This window comes from Macrosteles quadrilineatus, unplaced genomic scaffold (genome assembly GCF_028750875.1).
Source record: "Macrosteles quadrilineatus isolate MER2022 unplaced genomic scaffold, UCM_ALF_1.0 Scaffold_60__1_contigs__length_738512, whole genome shotgun sequence".
Taxonomy (NCBI): Eukaryota; Metazoa; Arthropoda; class Insecta; order Hemiptera; family Cicadellidae; genus Macrosteles; species Macrosteles quadrilineatus.
Genome location: NW_026542653.1, coordinates 66,281 through 94,129, shown reverse-complemented (window position 1 = coordinate 94,129; position 27,849 = coordinate 66,281). Strand labels below are relative to the sequence as shown.

Below are 27,849 nucleotides of genomic sequence, written 5' to 3'. Positions count from 1 at the left end.
AACAGATAAGGGCAGTGTTATGGAAAGGAGAATGGGTTGACTGACATGTTTAGGGAACATTGATATGGCTGTTCGTGTTCTGTTTTCTGCAATTGTCAAGTTTAATGGTGTGCTGTGCAGTTGTTTTTCTATTGTCGAAATACATCCTTCAATCATTAATAACGCTTGGTTGTGAACCTAAGAGGACAATATACTGGCGTGAAACACATGTGTAAATGCGATAATTGTAGCTTTTTGACGTATTTGATTCTGCAAGACCACCCATCTCGACAATGGCAGGAGGTTGGATTAACTACGTACTAGACTGACAAAACATTTTCTGACTTCTATGCTCACAAACCACTCCTTATTCCAAGGTATATGTGATCTTTTCCTTTTGAAATTTTGATATGGTTTAAAGACATGAATTTGTTGACTTCCATACACGTGAATTTTCACTCATGCCTTATTAGCTTGTGCTTTGGCCACAACGTCTTAGGCCAATATTATTGAGAAAATAATGGGCCAAAGAATAAGTGACCTTAAAGGAATATTTGGAACAATGGAAGTAAAAGAAGTGAATGATATTGTCTCTGGAAGCAACTCCACTTGCTATGCTAATAGTGGGAATACAACTGAACAGAATAATCTGTCTCATGATAACAATGGGAATAACCAAGCTAATTTTGGTGTTGATGATCATTTTGAAAACATATATAGCAACAATTCAGAGAGTACTAGACATTCAGAAGATAACGGCAACTCAATTTTACCAGAGCTGAGACCGTCTACAGCTGGCCTAGGTTTACCAGCCAATTTCGTCAACCAAAATTCCTCAGAAGCGTCTGCTGCTGCTGTATTATCTGTTTCACAAGATGGACAGGCCTGTTCAATCAGCAATGATTTGAAGTTATGTTCTAAAGCCATGAGACACAACGGGACACAGAAATGTATTGGCGTTTCCAAAGATGTTTCTGGTGGCAGCAGTAAAAAGAAAAGGCACCATTCATGGGTTTTAAGATTTAACTGTGCTAGACTTAAAAGCGGAAGTAGTAGTAGTGCTGCTGGGTCCGAAAACGATATTGCAGAACCTAATATGGGCTGTGACTCATGTGTTTGCACAGGTTACAGACGAACTGAAGACCACCATTTGGGCGCAGGTGTTGTTTTTGGCTCAACTTCCCTTCAACAAAGAAAAAATGAGTCTACGGTGAATAGCGATTCTAGTAGTGGAGAAGAAGAAAGAGATTGTTTTTTAAGAACACGTCCAGTTATTGATCTATCAAAATTCAACCCAGAAGATTATCCTATAGAAGATTGCGATGAAAGAGCAAGACTTGAACGAGCTCGTGAAATTGCTGAGGGAGTCGACCCTCCTCCTGGATTCCGCCCTGCACCGCATATCCAAGTTGTCATTCCTCCAGAACTCACAGTTGACAATATCACTGCTTTATTTCAATCAGCAGCGCTATCTGCACTATCACAGCTGGATGTTACACAAAGAGTTGTCCATACTCAAGTTGATTATATTCACTGTCTAGTGCCTGACCTATTACAAATTACATCTTGCTCCTTCTATTGGGGTAAAATGGACAGGTATGAAGCAGAAAGGTTACTTGAAGGTAGACCAGAAGGTACATTTCTGTTACGGGATTCTGCACAAGAAGAGTATCTTTTTTCAGTTAGTTTTCGTAAATACGGGCGATCATTACATGCTCGCATTGAACAATGGAATCATAGGTTCAGCTTTGATTCTCATGATCCTGGAGTTTTTGCATCATCTACAGTATGTGGTCTCATAGAACACTACAAGGACCCATCCTGTTGCATGTTTTTTGAGCCTATGTTAACAATCCCTCTTCATCGGAACTTTCCTTTTCCTCTACAGCATCTTTGTAGGGCTGTTATTTGTAGTAAAGCGACATATGATGGTGTGTCTCAACTACGTCTACCCAAAAGTCTCAAGAGTTATCTGAAAGAATACCACTACAAGCAAAGAGTGAGAGTGCGACGTTTTGACTCTGAACAATACTAACTTGGTCATAACTAGATCTAGGTGAGTACGCAATTTTCTATGCAACGGTTAGATTTATCTTAGACGTAAACTTTGCTTAAGATATAACTAAAACTATGATAGCTTCTGGGACAGACAGATTCTTTAGGCCAACTTCTTATATTTTCATTCGGTACTTTCCTGTTACAAGGGGAACATTCATTATTATCGATGATTTCTTTTTGATATATCGATATATTGATATTAACAAATTGAAACTTATCAGCTGCAAATAAATATTGTTCAGTACCTACTAACAAACAATACAAAAACATATTTTATTGAAATGAAACTGTTCTAAAACTAAACTAGGCCTAACTAAACAAACTTGCTGTAACATTTCAAAATTAAAAAAACCGTAGCCTATTCCCCATATGCCTTTTTTGTTATCAAACGTAACTTACCCTAAAGTACACAGCAAGTTTGGTTAATTATGTTAGGTTAGTTTAGAATAGTTTCATTTCTTAATCCAATATAGCGTAGGCTATTATTTTTACCTAAAAAAGATTAGTTACTTAATCCTATTCTCTTATACGAGCTATAACTCAATAACAGGTTATTGAACCGATATAACTTAGACATATTCGCTATGTCTGTTTGTTTGTTGATGAAGTTTGGGACAGTAAGTTAGGGTACCCACTCAACCGCAAAAATCTTAAAATTTTGAATGGGTCGTGGATTTTGGCAACCATTGATTAACCTGGTTTGAGCTGTGAATTATTTGGTTAGGCCTAAATCTTAAAATGGGAATTTTAATTCCGATTCTTGATTCTTCAAACTGGTAATAGCAAGGAAAAGTAAATCTTTGATACTTTGTGACTTTGGAATATACAAGGGCTATTTCAGCGTTCTGACGCCTATAGGCGGACGCCTATCTTGTACATTTTGGTGTGTGCACACTCGGCAACTCAGTTGGCTGTGACAACAGGAATAACTTATCCTAGCGCTGCCTTTTTTTTTGTAATTTGTAGGTACTTAGATAGGCGCTTTGATTTGAAAAACCCGCCAGTTGTGAGGTGCGGTAAATGATACTCATTTTGTTGGCAAAAAAACATAAAACCAATAAATATTTATGGCCAAGTGTGTGAAGTTCGCGGAAACAATGTAGGGTAGCCTACCCTAATGGTTTGTTGTTTAACAATTTCAAACAACAAGTCCACGAAACTTGAGGGAAACAAAACGAAAACTCTGTTATCATGAATTGGCGGTTTTCCCGAACCTTTTAATCAACTTTTGCGACCAGTTCCATCAGTCACATTGCTCGGGCGTACCTGCTCTTCCCTTCGTCATGACTACCGGTAATGAATGTCAGTTCGGCCAGTTTTAAACTGAAGAATGCACTATTTTCACACAGATATTTCATTCATTACGTTGTTTCAGTAAACTTCACACTCGGCGATAAGTTTTTTGCCAACAAAAACTGTTCCATTGATCGCGCACCTTACAACTGGCGGGATTTTCAATTGCAGCGCAAATCTTAAGTTGAAATTGTGAAAAAATTAGCAGCCCGACTAAGAATGTTCCAGTTGTCACGAGTGCGCACGCATAAAAATGTTCAAGATCAGCATGTGCCGTGTGCCTAGCGGCGTCAGAACAAAACGTTTGTTACTTTCTGAATACCCCTCATACAGGACTCTAGGATCATCTGTGATCATGAATCTATATCAAATATTGTATTCTTCTCCCACTATAGGCCCTAATTGACCAGCTTGAGACGAGTCACAGATCGCTCATAATGCACATTGAAAGGGTCTAGGAAAACAGTCAGATTAGATACTATGTTGTAAGTAGGTTCCGCAGTGTACAGGGCTGGAAAACTATTACTGCTAGGTGCTAAGCTGCCTGACTCTAATCAGTTTGCTGATGTCTCTCTCTCAATTTATATGCATATCTAGATACTCTATTCGTTTGTGTCTGAGGTCTGCAATTCTGCCACTTAAGGCTACCTGTTGCTTTTCTGTTGATGTCGCTTGCTGACCCATATCAACATCACAAAAATATGAAAACGTGACTTAAAAATTGGAATAAACCTTAGATTATTTTTATTAGGTAGGGATAGAAATGTAATACAAAATAACAATGTATTTTACTTCTATATTTCTAATTTTCAGCATATTTTAATGTGCAGAAAATATATCGTTCAAGATAAGTATATCTAAATTTAAATTTTAGTTGAAGTAATGTGTGATTAAAGTGTTTGCATTTTTCAACATTTATTTAAATGCTAAAAGATTTAAAAGATTTATTGATTTATTTCAATTTTTTCCAGTTGTGAGCTGCAGCACATGTTCCAGAGGTACTTTACTCCTTTACTAGGCCTGGAAATCATTACTGGAATCACAGTGAGTCATTATAGTCCAAGTGTTTTCTGACCAATGAGAAAAAAAAAAACTGTTAGGCCTTATTTTAATGCTTTTAACCTAGTGGCTACTGTACTAGGCCTATAGGGCCTAGTTGAAATGTCTGAGTCAGTATATTTTTACATCAAGATGTTGAAAGGAGGTAGTGCACTAGCAAGGGTGCTTGTAGTCATGCAGAATTAATTTAAAACAATGAACTCTCCACTTTTGAAAATTAAGGAAATACCTATACCTCAATATTTTAGTGGACAATGTGCTTGCCTGATAACAGAAGGTTACTGGTTTGACACCGATAACAGTTCGGCAGATTTATGATGGTTTATTCTTCGAAATCCAAGCTGAATTTGTTTCAAATAGGACTAAGTAAGAAAAAGTCAGTTTTTAATTTACTGTTTTAACCTAAAACTATTTGTCTTATGAGATGTCTTGTGGTGTGACTTTATTACTGAAAGCAGCATGAGGCATCACCCCTAAATTAAAATAAATTATATATTTTGTCCCTAATTGCTTTCATTGTTATAGTCGTAATCAATTAAATACAGTGATGTCAGGATTGTCAAACAGAGAAACATAGTTAGGGCTATGATTAATTAAAATTCAAAAATATTAGGCTAAAATACAATGTAAACACTTTTTGTGATTTGTCATTAGGCCCATATAACTTAGTGTATTCTAGTTTGAAAATTGTATCCCTATAGTTAAGTCCCTAAGCACAATTTTTACCGTGCCATTTGATGTGCGAGTAACTTTACTGAAGGCACCCTTGTTAGTAAATTACTTTTCTTAATTTGAAACTAAATGATGATCCTTTAGAGTGCGGCTGGCTGAAGGGTCGGTACTACTCACATACAGGTCTCATACACACACCTCGTCTAACATATACAGCTCGTGACATCTAAGCTGGCACTTGGCCTAGCGCGGGCAGTGTAGGCAGGGTAGGGTAGAGGGTGGAGGTAGGGAAAAGACCGGACTGCAAACATTTCCGCTGTCTCACGGGGTTGACTCCCCTTGTATTATGTACTTGAGCGCCTTCATATGGTTGGCGAGGACAATTGATGCAACCCGCATGACGGGACATAATGTTTTTGAACTAGCTACTAGTAGCGATCGGCCAAGTGCCAGCATAGATGTCATGAGCTGTACAAGGGATTAGGACGGATCATTGAGGGTGAGTCGAGTCCCTCGCACTTTGGTCAGGGCACACTCCCTGAGCTAACAGTGTATATACTGGCACACATTTCTTTAAACATTATAAAAATCAAATAGGGTTTAGTCGTGTGATTTTATGATTATTTTTAAGCACCAACTTTGGTATTTCGAGGTATTCACCTGTATCACTTGGTCATTTTGGATTCTGGCTTATGTTTGCAAGGGAATGAAATCGGTTGGTGATTTGAAAATTATACATGGGTAGAAGAAAATGCATCCATTTTGGGTTTAGTGTATTAGTAAGCAAATGGGCTTAAATGTGATCAAGTTATTTAAACTACAAATAATCAAGAATACTCTCTGATCTGTTCCAATTAAAACAGATGTAGGCTATAGTTAGCAGATAAACGCTATCACAAAAGGGAATTGTTAACATAACATATGACCAAACAAAAGAAAATGTTTATATTTAATTGGTGATAAACTAGCTGATTCATTTGTTGTTTTTCATATTTATTCTTATTATGGTTTTATTTTATTGACGTGTTGAATCACATTTTGTGAATTAGTCTTTGAATCAAACTTGTGTTGTTTGCATAAAGTAGCAAGGTTTTATTCTTCAATCAGCTTATTTCTTAATATTTTGTTAGTTTAGACAGAAAAATCTTTAAACTCTTAACTTATTTGCTTTAATATTTGTCTACGGTATTAGCTTGCTTGTAAGTTGCATTAAAAATGTACATCCTTAGTAATTGCCATAAATAAAGGCCTATTTAAAAAGGTTATTAAGATAGAATAAGCGTAGAAAGTTTTAACTAGGCCTATTTAATTTTAATATTATTGTGTTTGTATTCATTTATACTCTCGCTGATATGTTTTAAATTATTTTATGATACATTTTTAAACCCTGAATTTAAAAAAAGAACTATTTTTGTATTTTTATATAGGCTGATTTTAATATTATTATTGTGTAGGCCTATGCCGGTAGGTATTGTGACATTGAAACATGTATGATTAATATTTGTGTACAGGGTGTTTTTTTTTAACTTGGGTAACTAAAAATATAAGTAGGTACAGAGGCATTGTTTGGAGAAAAAAAGAAGCTCTTATGTTGGCAGCCCTGCTTCCTCTAGCCTACTTTGTTACCAATCATTTTGATATGCTGATTTGCTTGGTTATCCACACAGTTTAGTGTTGTTAGGAATCAATTTTGAATAAGCTTTTGAACACATTTTTCTCTAAAACTCAACCCATGTTCTTTAACTAGGATAAAATAATATTAAAAAATAAATATTACATTATTGATTTTTATAGTTTATAACCCGTAGTTTATGCATTACGTACTAGAATCTCACCTAAAACTTATTGATAAAATTTCCCAACATAAAACAAATGATTTACTTTAATGTATTCTTCTACAATACAAATACTCTTTAAGCTTGTGAGAGTACCATGTTGAGTCTTATTCATAATAAATTCTTAATTATTCTAAACCACAGAGGAGTTATATACAAAGGATACAAGCTTATGGGACAACTGTGCGCTTTTAGTTCTGGTATATTGGGCCGGAAATGTACTTTGGAAGGACAAGCAAGGAAAAGCCTGAACGGCGATGGCCACATAGCATTGTTGTACAGCTCTTGTAGCGCACAGTGCTTCCTTCAACGTTAGCACTGTATTAAATCATTGCGAGAGGGAAAGGAGAGCGGGAGGGGACAACGAATAGAATTTGCTCTTGACACCAGCTTACGTGTACAATTGAATTTATCCTCTGTTTCTTTCTTCTATGTGGCTAAACCATGTAAAAGGCATATCAGCTAATGGGCAATGAAGTAAGAGTAGCAGGGCTACCAACATATGTGAGCTTGATTTGTCCATAAACTTTACGGTTTACGTACAATCTCAGTACCGTACTTTAATTTGGGTTACATTTAAAAAAAACACTGTATATAGTTGTAATGTTATTTAAAATAATTATACCAAGTCTGTTGAATTATTTCTTGTGACCTATGCAAAAAGTATTATGTGTTTATGTGTATTTTTATATTTCAGATTCTTTAAATAGGCTACACACTTCATGTTAGACTAAGCTTGGAATGATACTGATGTCCTGTCAATATGTCACAATCTAACCTTTGGTTTTCCTTTTATTTGTGACAAATCTTACAATATTGGAAAATAAAGAATGGGATCTAATGTTTGTTAACTGTCAAAATACCTCGTTGAAAGCATACATTTCTTTTCTGACAACAATTAAATTAATTAACTTAAAGCTTGTATCAACCCTTTAAGCTGGAGAATTCAACAAAAAAAGAGAAACCAGTTTCTTCCTTCTATAAACTCATTTAAAAGAAACAAACCAGGCTTTGCGTGCAACCCCTATACCAAAAACATCAAGATTTTAATATTGTTGTTCATGTTTGAGACGTTAATGATGACATTATGGTATACATACAAAAACTTTGTTTTAAAGAATAACGCTGATGTCACGACATATGAGTGGAACGGGATGTCGCAGCCACCGCCACCTACAAGTGGAAAGGGCCAGTAAGAGATGTTTAATAGTTAAAGAAATTACTTGACCATCCCTTAAATTATTGACCATACATGGCCTCAAATGTTTATTTTTTAAATGAAAATAAAATACTTTTTCAATGTTAGTTTGAAGTATTGAACTGAATTTAGGTTTAATTATTTTCACCCGTAACTTCACAGTTTTGCTTAGTGAAGTTTTGTAATGATACAGTTTTTAGTTTCAAATATTGTATGGTTTGTTGACAATAAGAATCAGGGTCAGGAGCTGGCATAGCTCAGAACATTAAAACTCAACATTTTCTATCTGTACTTTTTCTGATACAGCTGTTTGTATAACTTTTTTTAGTCACAGTTTGTGGAAAAAACTCTGATGTTAAACAATAAGTGACTCCAATGTTTTTTTAAAAATCTTGTTTTACTATTGTACAAAGAAGTAAGGAATAGATTATACACTTCATGGTACAATTAAAAGGTGTCTAGCACTAGTGCTGGTGTCTAGGGCAAAGTCCAACACCGTCCCCTCACCCTCGTCCCTACTACAACGTTCACGGTGGAGAAAGACCCTGTACCTTGTGCGATAGGAATTTCCGCAGTGTTGAAAGTTCACCATTGTTCCATAAGCGTGTTTCCTCTGTACCTTACTTTTATGTGCTGGTTGTGCCTAGAAAGGCTTGTGACTCCAGTGTGATTTTTGGAGAAAGTAAGTGATATACAATTTACATCTTAAGAGTTCTGAGCTGTGCAGTTTCTCACATGATATCTTTCTGTCTCTTATAGTAGTTAAAAGTTTAGTTGTTGACATTAATGACACTAAAAATTACATAATAATCAATGTAAACAAAGAGCAAGAGCACCTATACTGTATTATAGCTGTATATAACATTATATTGTAAGCATAAAGTATTATAACTGGTATATAAATATATTATTTGTTATGAGTTTATTAAATGTATCGATATGTATTCAAACAGTACTTTGCAATGACAAAGTTCCTATCCTGTTTTGAATAATATTAATGTTAGGTGGGGACATTGCACTTTGTATTTTAATTACGATGTATACAAATATTTGTAAAATAAATTAAAGCGGTCCATGTATAAAATGTTCACTATTGTATAATGCAATGTATCGCTTTATGTATTATAAATCAAATGCGGATTTGAGAAGCTGGTGGGTTGATGCTGACACTGTGCTTTGATGACTTAAATGTCTTATTTATGTTAATGATGTAATATTTTTGTTAATAAATAATTACTGTTTGTAACGTGTGTGTTGTCAATGCCAAAGATAAGATTTTGAACAAATCACTAGGTGTAGCAGAGTCTGAATGTGAACAACACGCAAACACGCATTAGATTAAAATTACCACAAGCTATAACTCAAACTGGACGTAAAACTGTCCTCTGACTTTAAAACCTAAGTAGCTGTTCTGGTAATAGTTACAAATTTATCAAGCCTGCATAGCTTGCCTCTACCTAACTTGAAATAGGGTATAGTCCTGAACATTTTAGTAATTTAACAAGCCCAAAACTTACATGGGCATTCTCAATTTAGTTGTTAGATTTACACACCAAACTTACACGGCCTTTTTCAATCTAATTCTGCTCAGATAATTAGATTATGTTGGTCTGAATTAAGTTGCAAGACAAAACTTTCTAGAACACCAGTGTGACTATTAGAGTGGGCTTGCGTTGATAATAAATTAATGTATACCGTACTTACAATATAACCCCATGCCTTTTGTGTGGGTTTTGCATCACTACTGTACTTTTAATGGTCAATCACTGCCACTGTAGGGCATCAGCTTGGTAAGTGTATTGTTACATAGTTTACCAAAAACCTGTGTATAGGCATTGACTATTGTACAGTAGACTCTTGATAATTCGAAATTGGTGGGCCAAGCATATCAATTTGAATTATCAAGAGTTTTGAATTATCAAGAGTTCGATTTATCGGGAGAAAAATAAACCATTCGAATTACAGAGAGTTTGTTTGTTTAATACATGCAAAGGTACAGAACGTTACAATAAAACAACATACCGTATTTTAGTACCTACACTTTTAAACAATCAACGGCTTATTTTTCAGTTACTGTAGTTGCAAAAAAATCTGTTATTTAGCGCTATATATTTTGCCAATAGCTGAACTATCAGCTGTCGACAACTACGTTTGTGCTCAAGGAGATGTCGCGCAATCTAGAGATCGGATTGCCAACTTAGAAAAACAAGTCAGCGAACTAACTCAGACTACTGCTCTAACTAAAAAAACCTCAAAACGTCCAACACTAGCCTACCATGGGAACAGGATGTACTGTACTGTATAGTTTCCTGTTATAACAGGAAGAGATCACTTCGAATTATAGAGTGTTTTGCCGACTAAACTTCGAATTACTGCGTGACTTTGATTTATAGAGTGTTTTTTCGACGAAACTTCGAATTACAGCATGACTTCGAACTAAAGAGTGTTAACCGACGAAACTTCGAATTACTGAGTTACTTCGAATTATAGAGTGTTTTTTCGACGAAACTTCGAATTACTGCGTGTTACAAATTGACCTGCCCTCTATTTGGACTTTGAAATACCGAGTGTATCAAAATGCATGGTAAAAATTTGAAATATTGAGAGATTCCCTAGGGACTGAGCCTTCATTTTGAATTATCGAAAGTTTTGAATTATCAAGTGTTTGAATTACCAAGAGTGGACTGTATACTGAAGTAGACGTCCCATCTATATATGTTGACGGGTCATAACAGTTGCTACAGCTCACGTTAAGTAATTCCATTACTTTGAATTGGTAAAACAGATTGTGTATTCAACAGAAATCAGTAATTTAGATCAACACAATCTGTCAGCTCACATCAACTACGTCTATTTTGGTAAAAAAGCTGGCTACAAATTTAACATGGGTATGGAATGTCTAGTTGTAATAATAGTCAAAGGTATAGACTAACTAGTAACTGGTATATTAAGTCTGTCGACAAAAAAAATTGCAAATGTGAAATAATGTTACTGACTCTAGCCAGCTGTTGTTGGAGTATCATCTTACAAATTAACCAACCCTGTGCCCTAATGACGTAAATAGTGTGAAATTGTTCCAACTTCTGCCTCTACTGTTCATGTGACCAGTACTATAACTACATTTCTCTGTTGTATTGGCTTGCAGCCATCCTGGTAGATTCTTGCTACCAGCTTGGAATTCAGTTTCTAACATCCGAACTTGGTGCCACCACTCGGCAGCCCTGAGAACGACAAAAATAAGGAAAACCATGGTTTTTTTTTAACTAGTGCTGCTGACTCTCTTGAGTCATCGAGTGTATTTTGGCAGTACTATAGGCTATCCGAGCAGGGAGTACCAGTTCTATCCCAACTTCTGTGCTTAAGATCGCAGTCAATACAGCTGGCCCAATGGATTAAGACAACCTACACCAAATATTTCTGATCGCTTAGGGCAGACAGTTAGCTGAAGTCTCATTGTATAGTTAAGCCTAGTCCAATTGGCGAGTTGTCTCTGGAAACATTATTGGCCTTGTTTCTGGAGACAAAATACAGTTTTTTCTGATCCCACACCATTGGGAAACAAAGACAAGATTCATGTCTCTTGTCTCAAGTCAGCATGTGTGGACGTGTCTGGAGACAGGAAATTGTAGATGGCCCGAACCCGCTGGTGTGGAGTGTGGAGTTCAGGGCTAAAATTGTAGACCTTTAACACGTAAATTTCCTTGCCATCTTTGGCACAACAAATCCTTAAACAGAACCACAAAATCAGTAGGAGTCATTCTTGTAACGTTTCTAAATCATGCGCCATCTTATAATCGAGGGTATGATCGAAGGTTTTGGCCACATCAGCCACATTATTTAGAAGTGAGAAGCCCTCCATTGCAAGCAACTATAGTTTGTTCACAAAATTTAGGCGGTTTAAGGGGGGTTTTTTGAAGTCTTCCGGTTCTAGAAGGGTTTGCCGCTGAAATGTCAGCGTTGCCCGGGGTGCGCTCGATTGTGGTGTCGTTCTTAGCTTGTAATGGTCACAATCGTGTGAAGTCTGATTTTCGGACATGGAAAGTAAGCAAGTAGGGGAAGGTTTACTGGATTAACCCCAAAACTTTTATTAGCTCAATGTATATATCAGCTGTTGGCTGATGTTAAAAAATTATGGGGTTGAAATTGCTTCTCCTCAAACCACCTAAATTTTGTGAACAGAGTATACGGTGTTAAGCTTACCCTTGATTCAGCCTAGCTAAAGAATCTTTATGGTTAAAAGTACCATATCAAACAGTCTGAATGGAGAAGGCTTTTGTTAGAAAACTGTAAAGCAAGAGCCAGAGAACCAGAAAAGCAATTAATTTGCTATTTCCTTGAGTATCTAGATTGATTTAGTTATGCCTTTTTCAAACATATATTCCTTCTTCTTATGAACTAGTGAATCTGAATTCTTATTAAATCATTCTTTAAATGTAAAGTCCATCAATCCTGTAAACTTGCACTATTTATTTCAGGTGGACTTCTCCCACCAAGCTCTACTGAAGTTAGGTGAACTCGTTACAAGTTTCATTCTAGATCTAGTCGAGATGGGATACAAATCCTGAGTCTTCTGTGCTCCTCACATTAAGAGTCTTCTTCACCCCTGCGAAAACAATAAAAACATGCCTAGGACGTCCCTCGCTCCGGATGGAATGTGTGAAGATATGTTAAAACTTTTTCCCTTACAGATGAATGTTGGTTCTGGGGCCCTCATACATGATATATCCAAGAAAATCAATAGTACAAGTACAAAAAAATCTTAAAGTAACGTAAATTGAGTAACTTTTAAACACTAATAAAACTAATTTTTTTTTCATTTTCAACCATTTGAGGTATAAGAGCTCTTATATAACTATTCAACTACATTTATACCAAATTTCAAGAACATCTGTTGAAAAACGGCCTTCGAAACGGGGGACGAAATTAACATGTTTTGTCGGAGGCTACTTCGCTACTAGCCTTTTACAAAACTTAGCTCAGGCGGCAGATGAATCACCGTCGTGTCTATTTAGTAGTTGTGTGTTTACGATGTTTTCATAATGGCGCGCATAATGACCCCGCACTACCCTCCTGTCTACAACACCTTCCCCCCCAAGGCCATATCCCCAAAACTCAGGGTGATGAAGACCCTTAAGAGATCTCCATTTGTCACGACCAAGCTAGCTAGATAAAATCTAAGATCACTGACGCAATTTTTATTACATCCACTACTATTACATCCACTACTACTCTAGCCGGTTTCCACCCCTATTCAACAATTAGTATCGTCAAAGTTGCCAAAAACAATGTTATGGAATTATTGCTTATACAGGGTGACACAAAGGAACCGGACGGTTTTGAAATAAGTAGTACACAGTAGTTAAAAGGAATAAAATGGTTTTAATACTGTACATAGTGAGCTACACATTTGCCATTTTTTACAAAACAGTCATTTTTTGAAAATTACGTCATGCATATGGCGGCCATGTACTTATATACAATTGTTCATTCTGGTCTGAAAATCATCTGAAACTCGGGTCAAGAGGTCTTGTTCAATGCCATTGATATATTCTGTGATTGCAAACTTCAAATCCTCTAGAGTGCGTGGGTTGTGAGCATGAACACGCTCCTAAAGAAACCCCCAAAGGATATAATCTAATCACTAGTGGACAAGCCGGGTGATTTTGGCGGCCACGGTATGTCATCAAAGCGAGAAATCACCTTTTTAGAAAACACTCATTCAATACTGCTCTCACTCTGGTGATGTTTTTGGGTGTTCTGGAAGTTCTAACAAGGCCTGGTGGTTTCTTTCTTGTTATATTCCCAGTTGTTCGGAACCCTGAAACCCATCTTATTAGCGTATTTCGGCTTGGAACCGTTCCATGGCGTTCAATATTAAAATGTCGACTAAATACCCACTGGATTTGACGACGGATTCACCATTTTAGAGCAAAGTATCATATGCAAAAACACGATGGTCTAGGGTCCACTGAGCCATTTCAGCAAAAATGGCAAGCCTCACTGAAGGTAATGACATAACTTCAATCTTCCTACCACGTGTAACAACAGTGGAACAGCTGTTTAAAAAACGTCCGGTTCCTTTGTGTCACCCTGTATCAAGTATGAATCGCATTCTTTAATTAGTTTTCCACAGTCTAAGACACCAACCGCTATTGAGTCTATGGAAGTGAACAAAACTGTTGAGAGGCTTTTAAAACTGTTTAGATAATGTGCAATAGTTGTGGAGGGGGGGTTGAAGGTAGGCCTAGTTGTAAGTATATCCAGTTATCCACACTGTTTAAGGTGTTTTGAGCGGTGTAATGTATTAGTTCATCAGTCTCGTCACAGAAAACGTACTACTATAACCCAGAATGCCAACCGCATGGTAAAAAGCATTAAGCGGTTTGAGAGAGCTTTGCCTGTCAATCCGTAGGCAGCGCCACCAGCGTTGCTATGCTATTGCATGGCAATGCTGGTGGCGCTGCCTACGGATTGACAGGCAAAGCTCTCTCAAACCGCTTAATGCTTTTTACCATGCGGTTGGCATTCTGGGTATAGTAGTACATTTTCTGTGGTCTCGTTTGAGGCAGTAATCTAAGGTAGGAGGATTTTTCATGCGGATAGTGGTGTAGTTGAATGAGCGATTTTTGTACTGTCAATGGACGTTTTATAAGACTTTTAAAAACAACAGTAAACATAAACCTCGATGGTAATAAAAAACTCAGATGAATTTTCCTCAACATTATAACTGTCTCTAAGTTAAAGACAAAACCCTTGCCACTTGCAAATTTGAACGGTCTTCTGCAGTTCCACTATGCTACTACTTCTACACATTTTCCATGTCTAATCGAAGACAATAGCTCTCCATACACATCATCTGTCAACTAGCAGTGGATTTCAACAGGGGTTGACCAGCAAACTGAAACCTAATCTCTGAATGGGATTCATTCCTGGCGGGAGTGTAAATTTTCCCTCACACAGCTTTTGGCTACTGTGACGAGACAAATTGTCGTACATGGGTGGGACCCGGTTTGAATAGTAATGGGTAAACTAAAGAAACCAATATAAGCCTTACACTTGAACTAGCTTACTTTACTTTTCCAAGGTGTGGGCTAAATGGTGACCTTACTTTAAGGACAGCCTAGTACTTGCTTAAATTCTACATAGGCCTACATCTCAGCAGAGGAACTATCAAGTTAATGCAAGTTTTCATCATGGGAATCATGAACATGATTTCTAATGTCAATTTACATTACACTTCACGTTCTTATGTTGATATATAGTTTTGCAAAACATATTATAGGCTTCAGCTAGACTATTGTTTTAACTCTACTGACTGACTAGGTACGGTATTCAAGAAATCAAGAAGATGTAATTAATTTAACTATACAAGAAACCAAAATACCATCCATGTCAGATTTTAATGGTAATTAAGGCCTGTAACCTTTTGGTTGGAACAGAAACCAATCGGTGAAAGTTATAAAATTTTTATTTACAGCCTTTTCTATATATACATATATTTACAAAGCATGACATGATCAGTGTTTATAGCTTATTTGAACAAAATGTCTCAACCTATCTACATGTTTTAGAGAGTCTTTTATGGTAAACAGTTACCGGCGATGAAATAAACTTAATAATCCAGTTTCATGGTTTCCATGTAATAATTTGTGAAACTTTGCGTTTCAAATGGATCTCTTAAGACACTCTTACGCACCAAAGCTGGTGGCGGCTGAGGGATTAGGACGGCCAGTTAGGACTACATAGGTCGGCCCTATTAGGACGGCCAGGTCGGTGAGCAGGACCGACCTATGTAGTCCTAACTGGCCGTCCTAATCCCTCAGCCGCCACCAGCTTTGGCGCGGAGTATAAAGAGATGATAAAACACTGATTTATTGTACACAATCATTACAAAATCAATAATTTGCCATCAATGACTTAACATAAGTTTTAAAATGTCTTAAAGACTTTTTACAATCTCAACCACAAAGGCTGATACACTTTCAAATATTCTTCATGAATCTCTCTTAGTCATGAAATAATAAAAGATAATCACTCTTTAGAAAATTTTATAATTACAAAAATAATACTGTTCATGAACCCAAAGAACTTTGTCTATCAATTTTTTTCACATCAACTTTATATATCTCTAGTAGGTCGCCGACTGAGAGACGAGAAAGTACAGGTTCATTGGAGTGTGACGGTTGGCCACCCTGGGCAATCCCTTGTTTGAGTTGTTCAATGGCCTCCTCGTAGGTTGGTAGTCCTGCCACCACTGTGTAGCTGGGGAGAGATTCAGAGTCGTAACCTGCCTCGACTTGAGCCTCCATTCTACGGGCCTCCAGCACTAAAACAATAAACGCAACGGTTAAATGAAAAAGGTAAAAAAGTGTTTTGGTGAATAGATGACTAGAGAAATTTCTAAAACAATTCATCTTTCCCAATGGATTCTGTACTCACTTTTCAATTGACCAATAATATGTGTTAGGGGGGGGCAGTTGACATGGCTCTTTCTAGGGAAAACTAAATTTGAAATTTCTTAAAATGAGTACTGTAAACGTTAAAAAAGATTGTACCGGTAGCCAAAAATTAGTTTGTATTTAAAGCTTACTCAGCGTTTTTACCGACCAAAGACATTTTTAAAAGCAGTTTACATTCTAATAAATTACTCCAAAATTATGTGTCTGCTAAAAATAATTACTATCGGATTTTAGTATTAGAAAAATAATATTGACAAGGTGAAGACAGGATTCTTCAATATTTGACCAAAAGTAAAATGAAAGGGCCATTAATACACATAATATTATTTAGAATATATGAAATATCTTACGAAAATACACACAACTTCTCTTATACAATGTACTCTTATACAATGTATAAACACACTACCCACCAGCTTTATAGTGGATACTCATAAACACTCAACATTTTTTCTCAAGGTGAAAGGTCCACAATTGTAACGCAAGAAGTATAACTTTTCAATTAAATCCCAAGTCTACAGAAATTAAAAAAATCGGGCATGCACTTAGATGCAAAGCTTAATTGTAAGGCACATATTTGGACTAAAAGACAACATCTAAATAAAAAAAAAAAAACTAAACTTAGTTGTCTTCTTGGATCTAAATCAAAACTTAGTACACAAAATAAATTGTTACTGTACAAAACAGTTCTAAACCCAATTTGGACTTATGGGATTCAGCAAGTACATCAAACATTAAAATAATTCAATGTTACCAATCAAAATTGCTACGTAAAATTGTCAACACCGCACCGTGGTTTGTTACAAACAGAACACTTCATTCTGATCTTCAAAGAAGAAATTACAAAAACTAGTGAAAAATACATGATCAAATTTGAAAATCATTCAAACCATCTTGCACTAATTGGACAGTCACAACACCATTTACAGACTAAAGCGACTTACGATATTGGACCTCCCATTCAGATTCGGCTAAGCAGTGTTAACAAAATTCTCTTTGTTAGCTAGTGTTGACAGTGGTCAATCACTAGCTCATGTTATTCAAGTTAATGTTGTGTTATTATTTATATCATTTGCTCATTGTTCAACTTTTGAACAGATTGTAAATAAAATAAAATAGAAAAAAAATTCAAGACTTTTGCAAAGAACCACACATTAAACTATTCCAAATAACACAATTTACCAGCAATACATAAGTTGGGCTTAGTATCCAAAATTTATTTTTGGTGTATAATTTATTAATAGCAATAAAACTTTGCATTTTTCGGTTTGATGTCGCTGGCTGAGTCATCATAGGATACAAGGGGTGTTGGATTCTGCTATCCAACTGCTATTTAGGATTCTGTTCTGACCTTTATGTAGGTCCTCTTTTAAAGTTTTAATTAAACTGCTAAACTAACCAGTTATAAAAATAAAATAGCTAAACTGCTTTGGCTCGTGCTCATCAAAAAACAAAAAAATGTCAATTTAAAATACTAAACAATGAAGCTAATGGGAGACAGTTTGCTAGGGGTGATGATTTATTTTTGTTGGCTAAACCTTCCCTTGTTAAAAAAACCTTGTCTAAACTACTAAAGGATACATCTACAGAGGATTAACTAAAAATGCTAAATTCACTACAAATATTAACAACATCTACAATGGAACTACAATATTTCAAGATTGGATAATGTAGATACCTTGATTAGAAAGAGGTATTGAACAGACGTAAAGACGATTAGCTGAAGCGTGAGCAAAATGCAACAGGATGTCATGGGAGAAACCTACAATTAAAAGTTATACTGTAACACTTTTGATATACCAAAACCAAACTATGTAGTCTCACCTTGGTGGTTTAAATTTAGACGTACAATATCTTCGACTTTAAAGGAGATATGATTTAACTTAAGAATCAAAAAATATAATAGAACAATCACATTATTTTGTAAATCTGACATTTCTACCAGAGCTTTTAAAGCTAAGAAAGAGAAGTTTAAGACAATATTTAACTGCACAATATTTTTTCTTTTTGAGGATTTCGTGGAGTGCTACTAAAAAAAAACAACAAAAATCTACGGTAGTCTTACGTTATTTACCTTACATTTTATATTTTGTATTGGTGTCCTATGTGTATGGTAATGGTTTTTGAGACAGAATGAGTGAATAGATTTAGTCAGATTTTCAATAAACTCTTCATAAAAGTACTTAATAAAAATATCTATCTTTTTTAATTTTGAGAAGTTATTGTACAAAAAAATTAAAACATAATGGTTGTTTGAATTGTCAATTTAATTGTTCTGAGAAACTGATCATTCTGTTGTCTTGTGATATTATTTATTGCTACTTTCCTCTACAAAATGTGAAGAATAATTTACATGGGTTTTGAGCTAAGAGTGAGAATAGAATTTTTCAGTTACCAATACCAATGGAACCAACAAAGAAGGTTGTTTTAGACATACTGTCTACACTCCTTTAATCTATGAACATAGCCAATGCTAATCTATTATAAAATAATACAAAGGTCTTAGCTAAGTTACCTACTGTATATCATTCTATACAACATTGTAAAAAAAATTCAAAACAACTCTTCACCTAAAGTATGACGGTTGTCTATACTTTTTTCTGTTTTTAGTACGACACTAGACCAGGATCGTTTTTCACATTATTTCAGGTGAAAAACTATCTAGTACTAGGTATTAGGGGAGTGCCTAGGTGTTGTGGCATTATAACTTAGATAAAATCCATCGGTGATATGGTGGGATTTGAACCTGGGACTAAAGACCCTTGCTCTTACTACTGGACCAGCTAACTCCCCACTATGATGTAATAGAACATTTCATGGTTTTAAAACGAGTAGAGAAGTATATTTTAATTGTTGTTTTTTGTAAGGCAATTTTACACTACATCGTACTGACTCATATTATCCATATAGACTCACGGATATTTATGATTTCTTACAACACGATTAATTTATCCAGAATATATTTTCTCCTGCATAAAAAATCCCCTGGTATGCTATTTTTAATCTTTTCCTCATCATTATTTCTCTAAAAAGACATATATTGATTCAAACTTTAAATCATTCATACAATTCAAGGTCCGAGGGATAAAAAGTTGACAAGGAGCTAGCTAGTAAACACAAACATCTTGCAACCAGTTCTGAAGGTCAAACTGAGAGAGTTGTATAAAGATGTTTGATGTTACACTCATGACTCCAATCTGATCATGGCCATTTAGCGTGTCATTTCTCACTTAAGATGTAATCCATATGTTTAGAGTTGACACCTATTTGCTAATTAGTTATGTACAGTAACGCAGCCTCCAGCCTCATTACCAAGGAAAAATCTTCAGATTTGATTTTCACATTATAGGTAGTTACTATTATGATAATGAGAAACTTAAGTTTATCAATATTTTTGATTGGAATGTGTGCCTTTGATTTGTGTTGTAATGTTGTAAATTATTTAAGGTCAATTCCCTTCTCCAGCTGTACTCCTCAACGAAAAAAGGAGCTCGGGAGGGGGCTTCAAAGGGAATTTTAAAAACAAAAAATTATTTGTACGTATAATCTGGTTTGGGGTTTAAATTTTGAGCCGAACTTTTTTATCTTTGCGATTGCCAAAAGCCTCTTATGAGATTGCACGATTGAAAATCGCGATGTCATCACGATTAGTTCAATATGATAACAAATATAGTTCATCATATGGGCAAACCTCCCCTCATTTTTCAACCCTTGGTCATTTAATTTTTGGTCAGTTAAACTTGAGCTTGAGTCAAAGTCAAGAGTGACTCTACGCCCTAGTGATGAAATACTACTCTTCAATAATTTTGTGTATTATCATCATCTGTATACTTAATACAATAAGGGTTACATCCCTTTGTCAGCTGTTCTACTTAATGGATTTTCACGATTGAGGTGTCACTTTAAAGCTTGATCCAGTGCATCTGTGATTGGTAACGAAAAAGGTTATTTCCTTAAGCGCTTTGCCCCCTTGCTTTTCAATCATTTCTAGAGTTCACTTTCAAAGATTCAGAACTTCCGTTATTAACGGTTACCTGATTGAAGTTTTAGGGTAAATGACTCTTTAATATTGTAGATATAAAATCAACAAATTTATTGAAAATTAGTAGTTTTTTCACCTAAATAAACCTAATCTTGAAATGGTAAAAGCGTATTGATTGGATTGATTTTGCCTCGGAAACAAATTTTGGACACTATTAAAATATGCAATATACGCAACTTAATTTAAAAGCGCCGGTTTCCTCCTCATCATTGTATTATTATTGTCATTTCTGGTTGGCTCACCTCTTTGTTGCCACTGGCGGAACGCGTGGACCAAGAAGCATGTACACAAACACACGATGCAGGACAACACCATGAACGTGAGCAGGATCCCGACCCACAGGTCTGACAGGAATCGGTCGTACTCATCGTTGCTTGTCGTCTCTACACTAACACTCGACTCTTCGTTGACAGGTGCAAAGTTGAGGGACACTATCTCACTCATCACTGGTTCACTGACACTTTGTGTTAGGTCACTCTCGACACGTTGGTAGTCCGTATGACGAGCTGGCACTCGCAGTTAACAATGTCCATCGTCGCTTCACCCCACTGTCCTGTAAAACAGATGGTTAGTTGTGTTTGTGCAAGTTACGATAAAGAAAACCATATGTCTGAGAATAGATTTTTCAAAGAGACTCTGCTATAGAAAATTCTACTTTGAGAAAATTGGAGTACAGAGGCTTATGACCTAAACTAATGGTTATTTTACTGTTTCTGTTCTTTTATTTTTGCAATTATCAGTACCATTTGCATTTTAATGTTTTTCCTAAGGTAAAGGTTCATGATATCATCTAACTTCAACTTTGTTAGATGTATCAATTAATCAATATCAATAGTCAAACAGGAGATGGTATCTGCATCCACAATCAACAAAAGCAATGATCAGATTGAAAGGGGAACTATAACCAATCATTTACTCAATACCTTGACAATAATCATATAGTGGCTTATTTACCTTTACTTTTGTCTCTATCCAAAAATGGTTGTAAACTACAACTATGTGAATGATCACTGCCATTGTCAAAAATCATGTAAAAAAAGTCGCTTGATCACTAGTATTTACCACTTAGGCATGCAAATTGTTGTATATTAAAAAATATAATAAATTAAATAAATTGTTGTAGATCAAAAATATTTGCATGCCCCGGAAGTATTTTTGTGTTTGAGTAAATAGAAACCCTCTATGCGATGTCCAAGAGACCAACTTCCCTAACAATGTGATTTTCTCGACAATGGTAGGGTTATCTACGTAATCTTGACGCAACGGATGCAACCAGCGTCAAAACCTCGGTTGTAGTTACAACTATTCTTGGACTGAGACGAAAATAAAGGAAATTAGCATACATTTTCCTTGCCAATTCATGGGCAAGCCGCAACAAGAACAAGGGCAATTACATTTTATGTACATTTCTCTTTAAGACCGCAAACCCTTGGTTTTCTTAGGTAAGCAAGCCAAATGAACCTTTCCCACGTTTGTTCTGACCACGGAGTGGAAGGGGAGAGTGGTTAAGGAAAGAACAAATAATTGGTTGCAAACCAATAGTTAAAAACGTGATTTATTTTTAAAATTTGTACCATATTTTATTTTAATAGGGTTTTGGATATCATGCTTCAACACAGTCTTAGTAAGCAGTATCATGGTGGACCGGTGGGACATTCAAAAGCAATTACAAACGTTTTCCTTGTAGAGAATTGGGTAAAATGAGGTTAGTCCTACAATGAATTTAAAAGTTCGTTAAATCAATAAGTGCAATTATTGCATGGTAAATTTGCAGTAGACAAGAGCTGATAGTGTGAACAAATAATAAACATTCTCATAATACTCCTCTTGAAATAATATTATTGCTATGTTTTTACTGTGGTATTTGTTAAGTGCTGTATACTTATTTCAAGATTTTTCTAAATAATCCCTCCAGAATAAGTTTTGTATGGACCTTCTTATCCTAAATCTGCCATTGACTATTCATTCCATTAATGGAATGATCTAGTCTTGATATGATCTTAAAGATTTCATGAAGAATTTTGTACATAAGACAGTCATACAGTATTTGAAAATGACTTTTTTTATCACATAGGCTATAACATTTAAGTATGGATAGAAACATTTTATCACAGTAGTACAAGCAAATTTTTGTTAACTCTTGCTAGTTTTTCAAACTAATATCAAATGCAACAGTTTGGAGGATGGTACAGTTAATTCATGTACCGTATATGGAAAATCTAATCTTTTACAATTTTCTTTTATCGATATTTGTGTATTCAACTAGAAAAACTTAACTAGATTTCATGAATACAAAGTCACTGAAGTTTGTCAAATAAACATTTTTGTGTAGTGTTTGAAGAAGTTACATCCCTTCATTTCCCATAAAAACTAAATTTTTCAGAGTATGCCACAGTGACGTATACAGCTAAACTGTAGTAAATTTATGGTAGGAACCAGAAAGGCTTACTTCTCCAAAGGCAGATTAGGAAGAAAGTAGATGAATAGATGCATATGATTGAACTATTGTTCTTTGCCCTAATCCTAAATATCATATACTAACCCCCATCATATACATAAAATCAAATTAAATCAAATCATTCTTTATTTTGTAATATCATTAAGAATAATACAATAGCGTCAATAAAAACACAATAATATAACTTGTAACTATAGTAGGCTACAAGAGTTTTTTTTTCTTTTTGCTTAACAATATCATGAAAAATTTATTGCAAGTTAATGGTTCAGATCGGATTCAAGGAATTCCTTCAAGGAGTAGGCAGGTCTGTCTATCAGCCACTTGTGAAGTTGTGTTTTCAGCGGTTTTCCCTTCAGTGACTTCAGTGATGGTGGTAGGCTATTGTGGACTTTGCGGCCAGTGTAGGATGGTTTTCTGGCGTACTGCGTGGTATGATGTACTCGCAGAATGAAGTCGTTTCCTCGCCTGGTGTTGTAAGCGTGAAAATTTGCACTTTTTGGCAGATCAGACTCACTCACCAGAAGGACTACTGCTTTGATGTAAAGATTTACAACAGTTGGAATACCAAGCGATCTGAAAGCTTCCCTGCAGCTGCCTGAGGGTTGAAGGTTGGCAAGTATATGTATGGCTTTTTTCTGCAGCTTCAATACTCTGTTAAGGTTGCTTTCAGTAGTCCCGCCCCAGACAACAAGACCATATTGTATATGCGACTCCATTAAAGCATGGTACGCTGTTTTTGCTGATAATAAGTCACCATTTCATCTAATTCTTCTCACCACGTATACACCAGTGCTGAGTTTCCTACAAAGATCATCGATTTGATTGTTCCAGGTAAGGCCAGTATACTGGCCTAGATATATCTAGTGTAATTACTAATAATTTGAAATTTTGTACAGTTTTCACATCATATAGGTACTTGACGTTTGCTCCCATGGACTCTTTCATAACAAGTTTTATTGCCATCATCTAATATTTATCATTAAGTAGGTGAACTACTTAGTTGGCCCAGTCAAAACTAATATGCACTCTAGCGCAATTTGCTAAACATTTTTGCCTTTCCTGTAGCAGCAAACCTAGGTAGGTACTCGATAAACCTAGCCACTTATTTAATAGGGCATCAATTTGACATTTTAAGCAAATATTTTATTAAAAACCTGATCAAACAAAAGGAAATTCGATAAACTTACAAGTTGGCAATGGCAAAGGTATTTTAAATTTTCAACTGACAGCCGATTAAAGTTTTTATGTTTTTAAATTGGTAAATCTATATGAACCAGAAACAATATACCGAAAAGAGTTTTGATAACACTTAGAACTAAAATATAAATATCCAAGAGCGCCTCAGAAAAATAAGATGGATTATCATCACTGGATGAAATTATTCTCACATAGTATTGAATTCTGTGTATAGTCAATGTAGTAGTCCCATACAATCACATCATAAATTATCCAATATAACTAGATATCATAGGACCTTTCCTAAAAATTATGTAAAATATTTTTTTGATGAAAACAAAAGTGTTGAACATTCTACAAGGATGTACCGTAATTAAGTAAGCAAACTCTACTGACGTATTACAATATATACATACAAATATTTAAATCATAACCCTACTAAATAAGAAATGTTACCGACAAATCACTGCGTGGTGTACACTTCATCTCTTCATCTCAACTAGGAAGGAACCCGAACATGGAAGGAAGACTGGCACTGGCACCGTAGTCCGTAAAGAACGGTACTTGAACGGAATTTCCGGAAAGCACTAATCGCCCAACGCGGGAACAAGGCTTGTGAGTAACGCAGGCGCAACAGGTGAATCAGCTGATAGGCTTCTTTGCCGCCTTTGTCTGGCGACAGACTCGGTGTTAATTTCGTCATCTACTACGTAAACACTGGGGATGTGTGTAAAATCGTTGCATTTGAATGGTACAGGTAGACGTTTCCTCTCATCCAAGTGTAAAATCTTAAGTCTGTTTTATGCGTTGATGTGACGTAAGAGTGCGCTAATGTCGATTGTTTAATACTCTCTAAAATATAGTTTGCTAATTAATTATTACATAGACCTCCTTAACGTTAGTGAAAAATTATTCATACGTTCGTATTTTGTTGCGGTGCAAACATATTGTTGTAGCGAGCAAAAGCTCGCATAGATACGGAATTTAAAGCATTTTACCGTGAGCAAATCAAACCGCTGATTTGAAGTGATTGGGCTAAATATAGAATAACACATTTTCACGGAAAACCATACATAAATTGATACGAGAGTTAAGTTTCCAAGTCGTATTCCTCTATGGGTTTGTAGTGTTCTATCCTGTACGATAGAAGCAATTATAGACAAACACGTTACGTGAGTATCTCTGCTAGAAAGGCCATTTGTAAGATAATGTATTAGTGAGGTTAGACAGCATGAGTTTCCTGTTCCTAACACCCATTAGCCGGAGAGTGATAATAACGCCGCAATAATCACCTAGGGAAAAGCAAGTGCACGAGCTGTGGCACCTTCTTAATACAAGTCAAGCACCAGTAAAAAAATAACCTATCAACAAAGCTATATACTCGTATTTTTTTTTGTTAACTTGAAATTTCCTATCCCGGATAACATTTGCGGTTCATTGAATTAGTGGTTTTGTGATATGCTGAAAACAAATTTTAACAACTCTGAATGTAAAATTTCCCAATAGGGAAATTCCGAGTACTCCAAAGCACGAAGATTTCCTTTAAACTGAAAACTGTTAAATATTAGTTGTTACATCTGCCAACAAAGTAGGTCCTCAAGACTCTAGGTATCGGACATCTATATTCATCGTGCCGATCACAGACACACCACTTCTTCTTTATAATAGTATAGATAGATGGATTAGATATAAATAGATAAACGATGTAGGACCAAAAGCTAGAGTCCATAACATTATCGAGTCCATAGCTAATCTGAAACTACTACAGTATATCTTATGGGCTGGGGGTTTTTTTTATGATAAATGCATTATTTTTTAAGTCAATACAGAGAAATGTTTTGGAATGACATCTTTGCCCAAAAACTTGCGTTCTAAGTCGTAGTTTAGTGATCAAATCAAATTATGGTAGCTCGGCTCAAAAAATATTTTAAACCTATTTATATAAAAAATTCTGTTTCCATCCAGCTGATCAAATGAGAACAATGAATCACCCAACAGAACCTCAGTGAAATGCTAATGCATACATGACCTAGATGGACTAGTTTACATTGCGCTGCTATAACAACAAACACTTCGATATTAGCCTAGGTCTGGGCTTTCGTAACAATCGTAACAATCCAGTAGGCTGTTCATGTTCACCTTAACAAACACATTTTGAATTTGTAGCAAAACACCACCATCCACCATACAGATTTGTTTATTGCGAAACTCAAAACTGAAATAACAATAAAAATAGGACTGTACACCAAGACGGAAATATTTGATCTGATAATGTATTTACCAAGTCGTCAATTGTTGCTGGAAAACGATAAATTGATTTAACACAAGGAAATAACATAATTTCTCTTTGTATTCCAAATTCCAGTGGTTTGGTAGCTGGTCTAAAACAAACGTCCTGAGTTGCTGAGTAAGATGAAAAACTTGAATACAAAAAACTCATTCATCCGAGAGATGGGAAATAACGTTACTTTGTAGTAATAGTCACGAACGTTCCTTAGATTTTCGGTAATAGGTGAAATAATACTGTTATTTTTGTTATTACTTCCCCTTCTAGTATGTTTCACCCTTTCGTTCTCTCGGCATCACAGGGTTATTTTAATCTTGTGTTATTTCAGTAACTTTATTAAACACATTGATTATTGTTACGTCATCTAATCGTCATTAGTAGGGTAAAAATGAGAGAGCTAGCACCACCGTGTTATTAAACGGCTGAGAGAACTGGCACGGGGAGAACGTACATGGGTGAGAGAGCTGGCACGGTGAGAGAGCTGGCACACGGTGTCGAAAGTTTCCGTCGGCGTGTCGGGGTGGACGGTTGAGAGAGCTGGCACCGCGGAGGCTGGCACACGGGAAAGGTGTCGGTGGTGTGTCGTGGTGGACGGACGAGAGAGCTGACACCGTGGAGGGTACAGGTGTGACAAGATGTATTATAAATATTTAAATTAACATTTTGATTTTTAAGGTGGTGATGATTAACTCGCAAACGCTTGTCGCTTTTGTCAATTAGTGTTGAGTGTAGATAGTTTTCCAAATGCGTGGAGTAAATAGAGTGTTTAATTGTTAGCCTGATGTAAGGAATAATGGATAAATAATATGTTTATATAGATTAATTTAAAAACGATTATGGTGGAATCGCAAGCGATTTTATGGCATGCGCTCGTATATCATTTAACGTTGAGGTTGTTTCCACAAATATGTGACATATTTTGTTTGGGAATTTGTGTTCGAAACTTATATTTTAAAAACTACCATGTGATTAAAAAAATATATATATAAAATATTAGTTTCATCTGTTTAAAAAATCTTAGGACTGACATATGTTGTATTTTAAAATAAGTTAAACAATTTACAGATTGTATAGTATTTAGATAAGCGCTTAATGGATTTGCATCGTGGCTTATCGTGACGTTGCAGAAAACATGCGATAGTGATAACTGCGAGTGCATCATCAATTCATTTGAGTCAAACAACAGATAAGATGTCTAATTTATATACCAATTATTTGTTTACAATCTGAAGCAAGTCTTTATACTGATATCGATACGAGGTAGGTTGTGTAGGTCATGTTTCAGGTTGACGAGCGGTTATCGTCTCGGGCTTCGACGCCACGGGACCGGGTT

At 35.7% G+C, this 27,849-nt stretch overlaps 2 protein-coding genes across 5 annotated transcripts in view; one reads left to right on the top strand and one right to left on the bottom strand.

The window, feature by feature from the left end:
• Window positions 1-59: 59 nt before the first annotated feature.
• Window positions 60-9,340, top strand: LOC128981949 (uncharacterized). The gene is made up of 2 exons (XM_054400947.1): window positions 60-2,035; window positions 4,302-9,340. Exon 1 carries the CDS (start codon window positions 500-502, stop codon window positions 2,012-2,014), a length of 1,515 nt encoding a protein of 504 aa, XP_054256922.1. The 5' UTR covers window positions 60-499; the 3' UTR covers window positions 2,015-2,035; window positions 4,302-9,340.
• A 6,204-nt stretch (window positions 9,341-15,544) lies between these two features.
• The window catches only part of LOC128981950 (protein commissureless 2 homolog), a 49,005-nt gene continuing 36,700 nt past the window's right edge, over window positions 15,545-27,849 (bottom strand). The window contains exons 1-4 of one of the 4 annotated variants that reach the window (XM_054400949.1): window positions 24,690-24,776; window positions 20,838-21,148; window positions 18,232-18,315; window positions 15,545-16,420 (exon numbers count right to left, since the gene is read on the bottom strand). In XM_054400949.1, coding sequence (XP_054256924.1) covers window positions 16,167-16,420; window positions 18,232-18,315; window positions 20,838-21,039 — 540 coding nt within the window. In that variant the 5' untranslated portion in view covers window positions 21,040-21,148; window positions 24,690-24,776 and the 3' untranslated portion in view covers window positions 15,545-16,166. Of the gene's footprint in view, window positions 16,421-18,231; window positions 18,316-20,837; window positions 21,149-24,685; window positions 24,777-27,849 lie in introns of those variants that run through there. The other 3 variants (XM_054400950.1, XM_054400948.1, XM_054400952.1) reach the window with 3 other exon arrangements.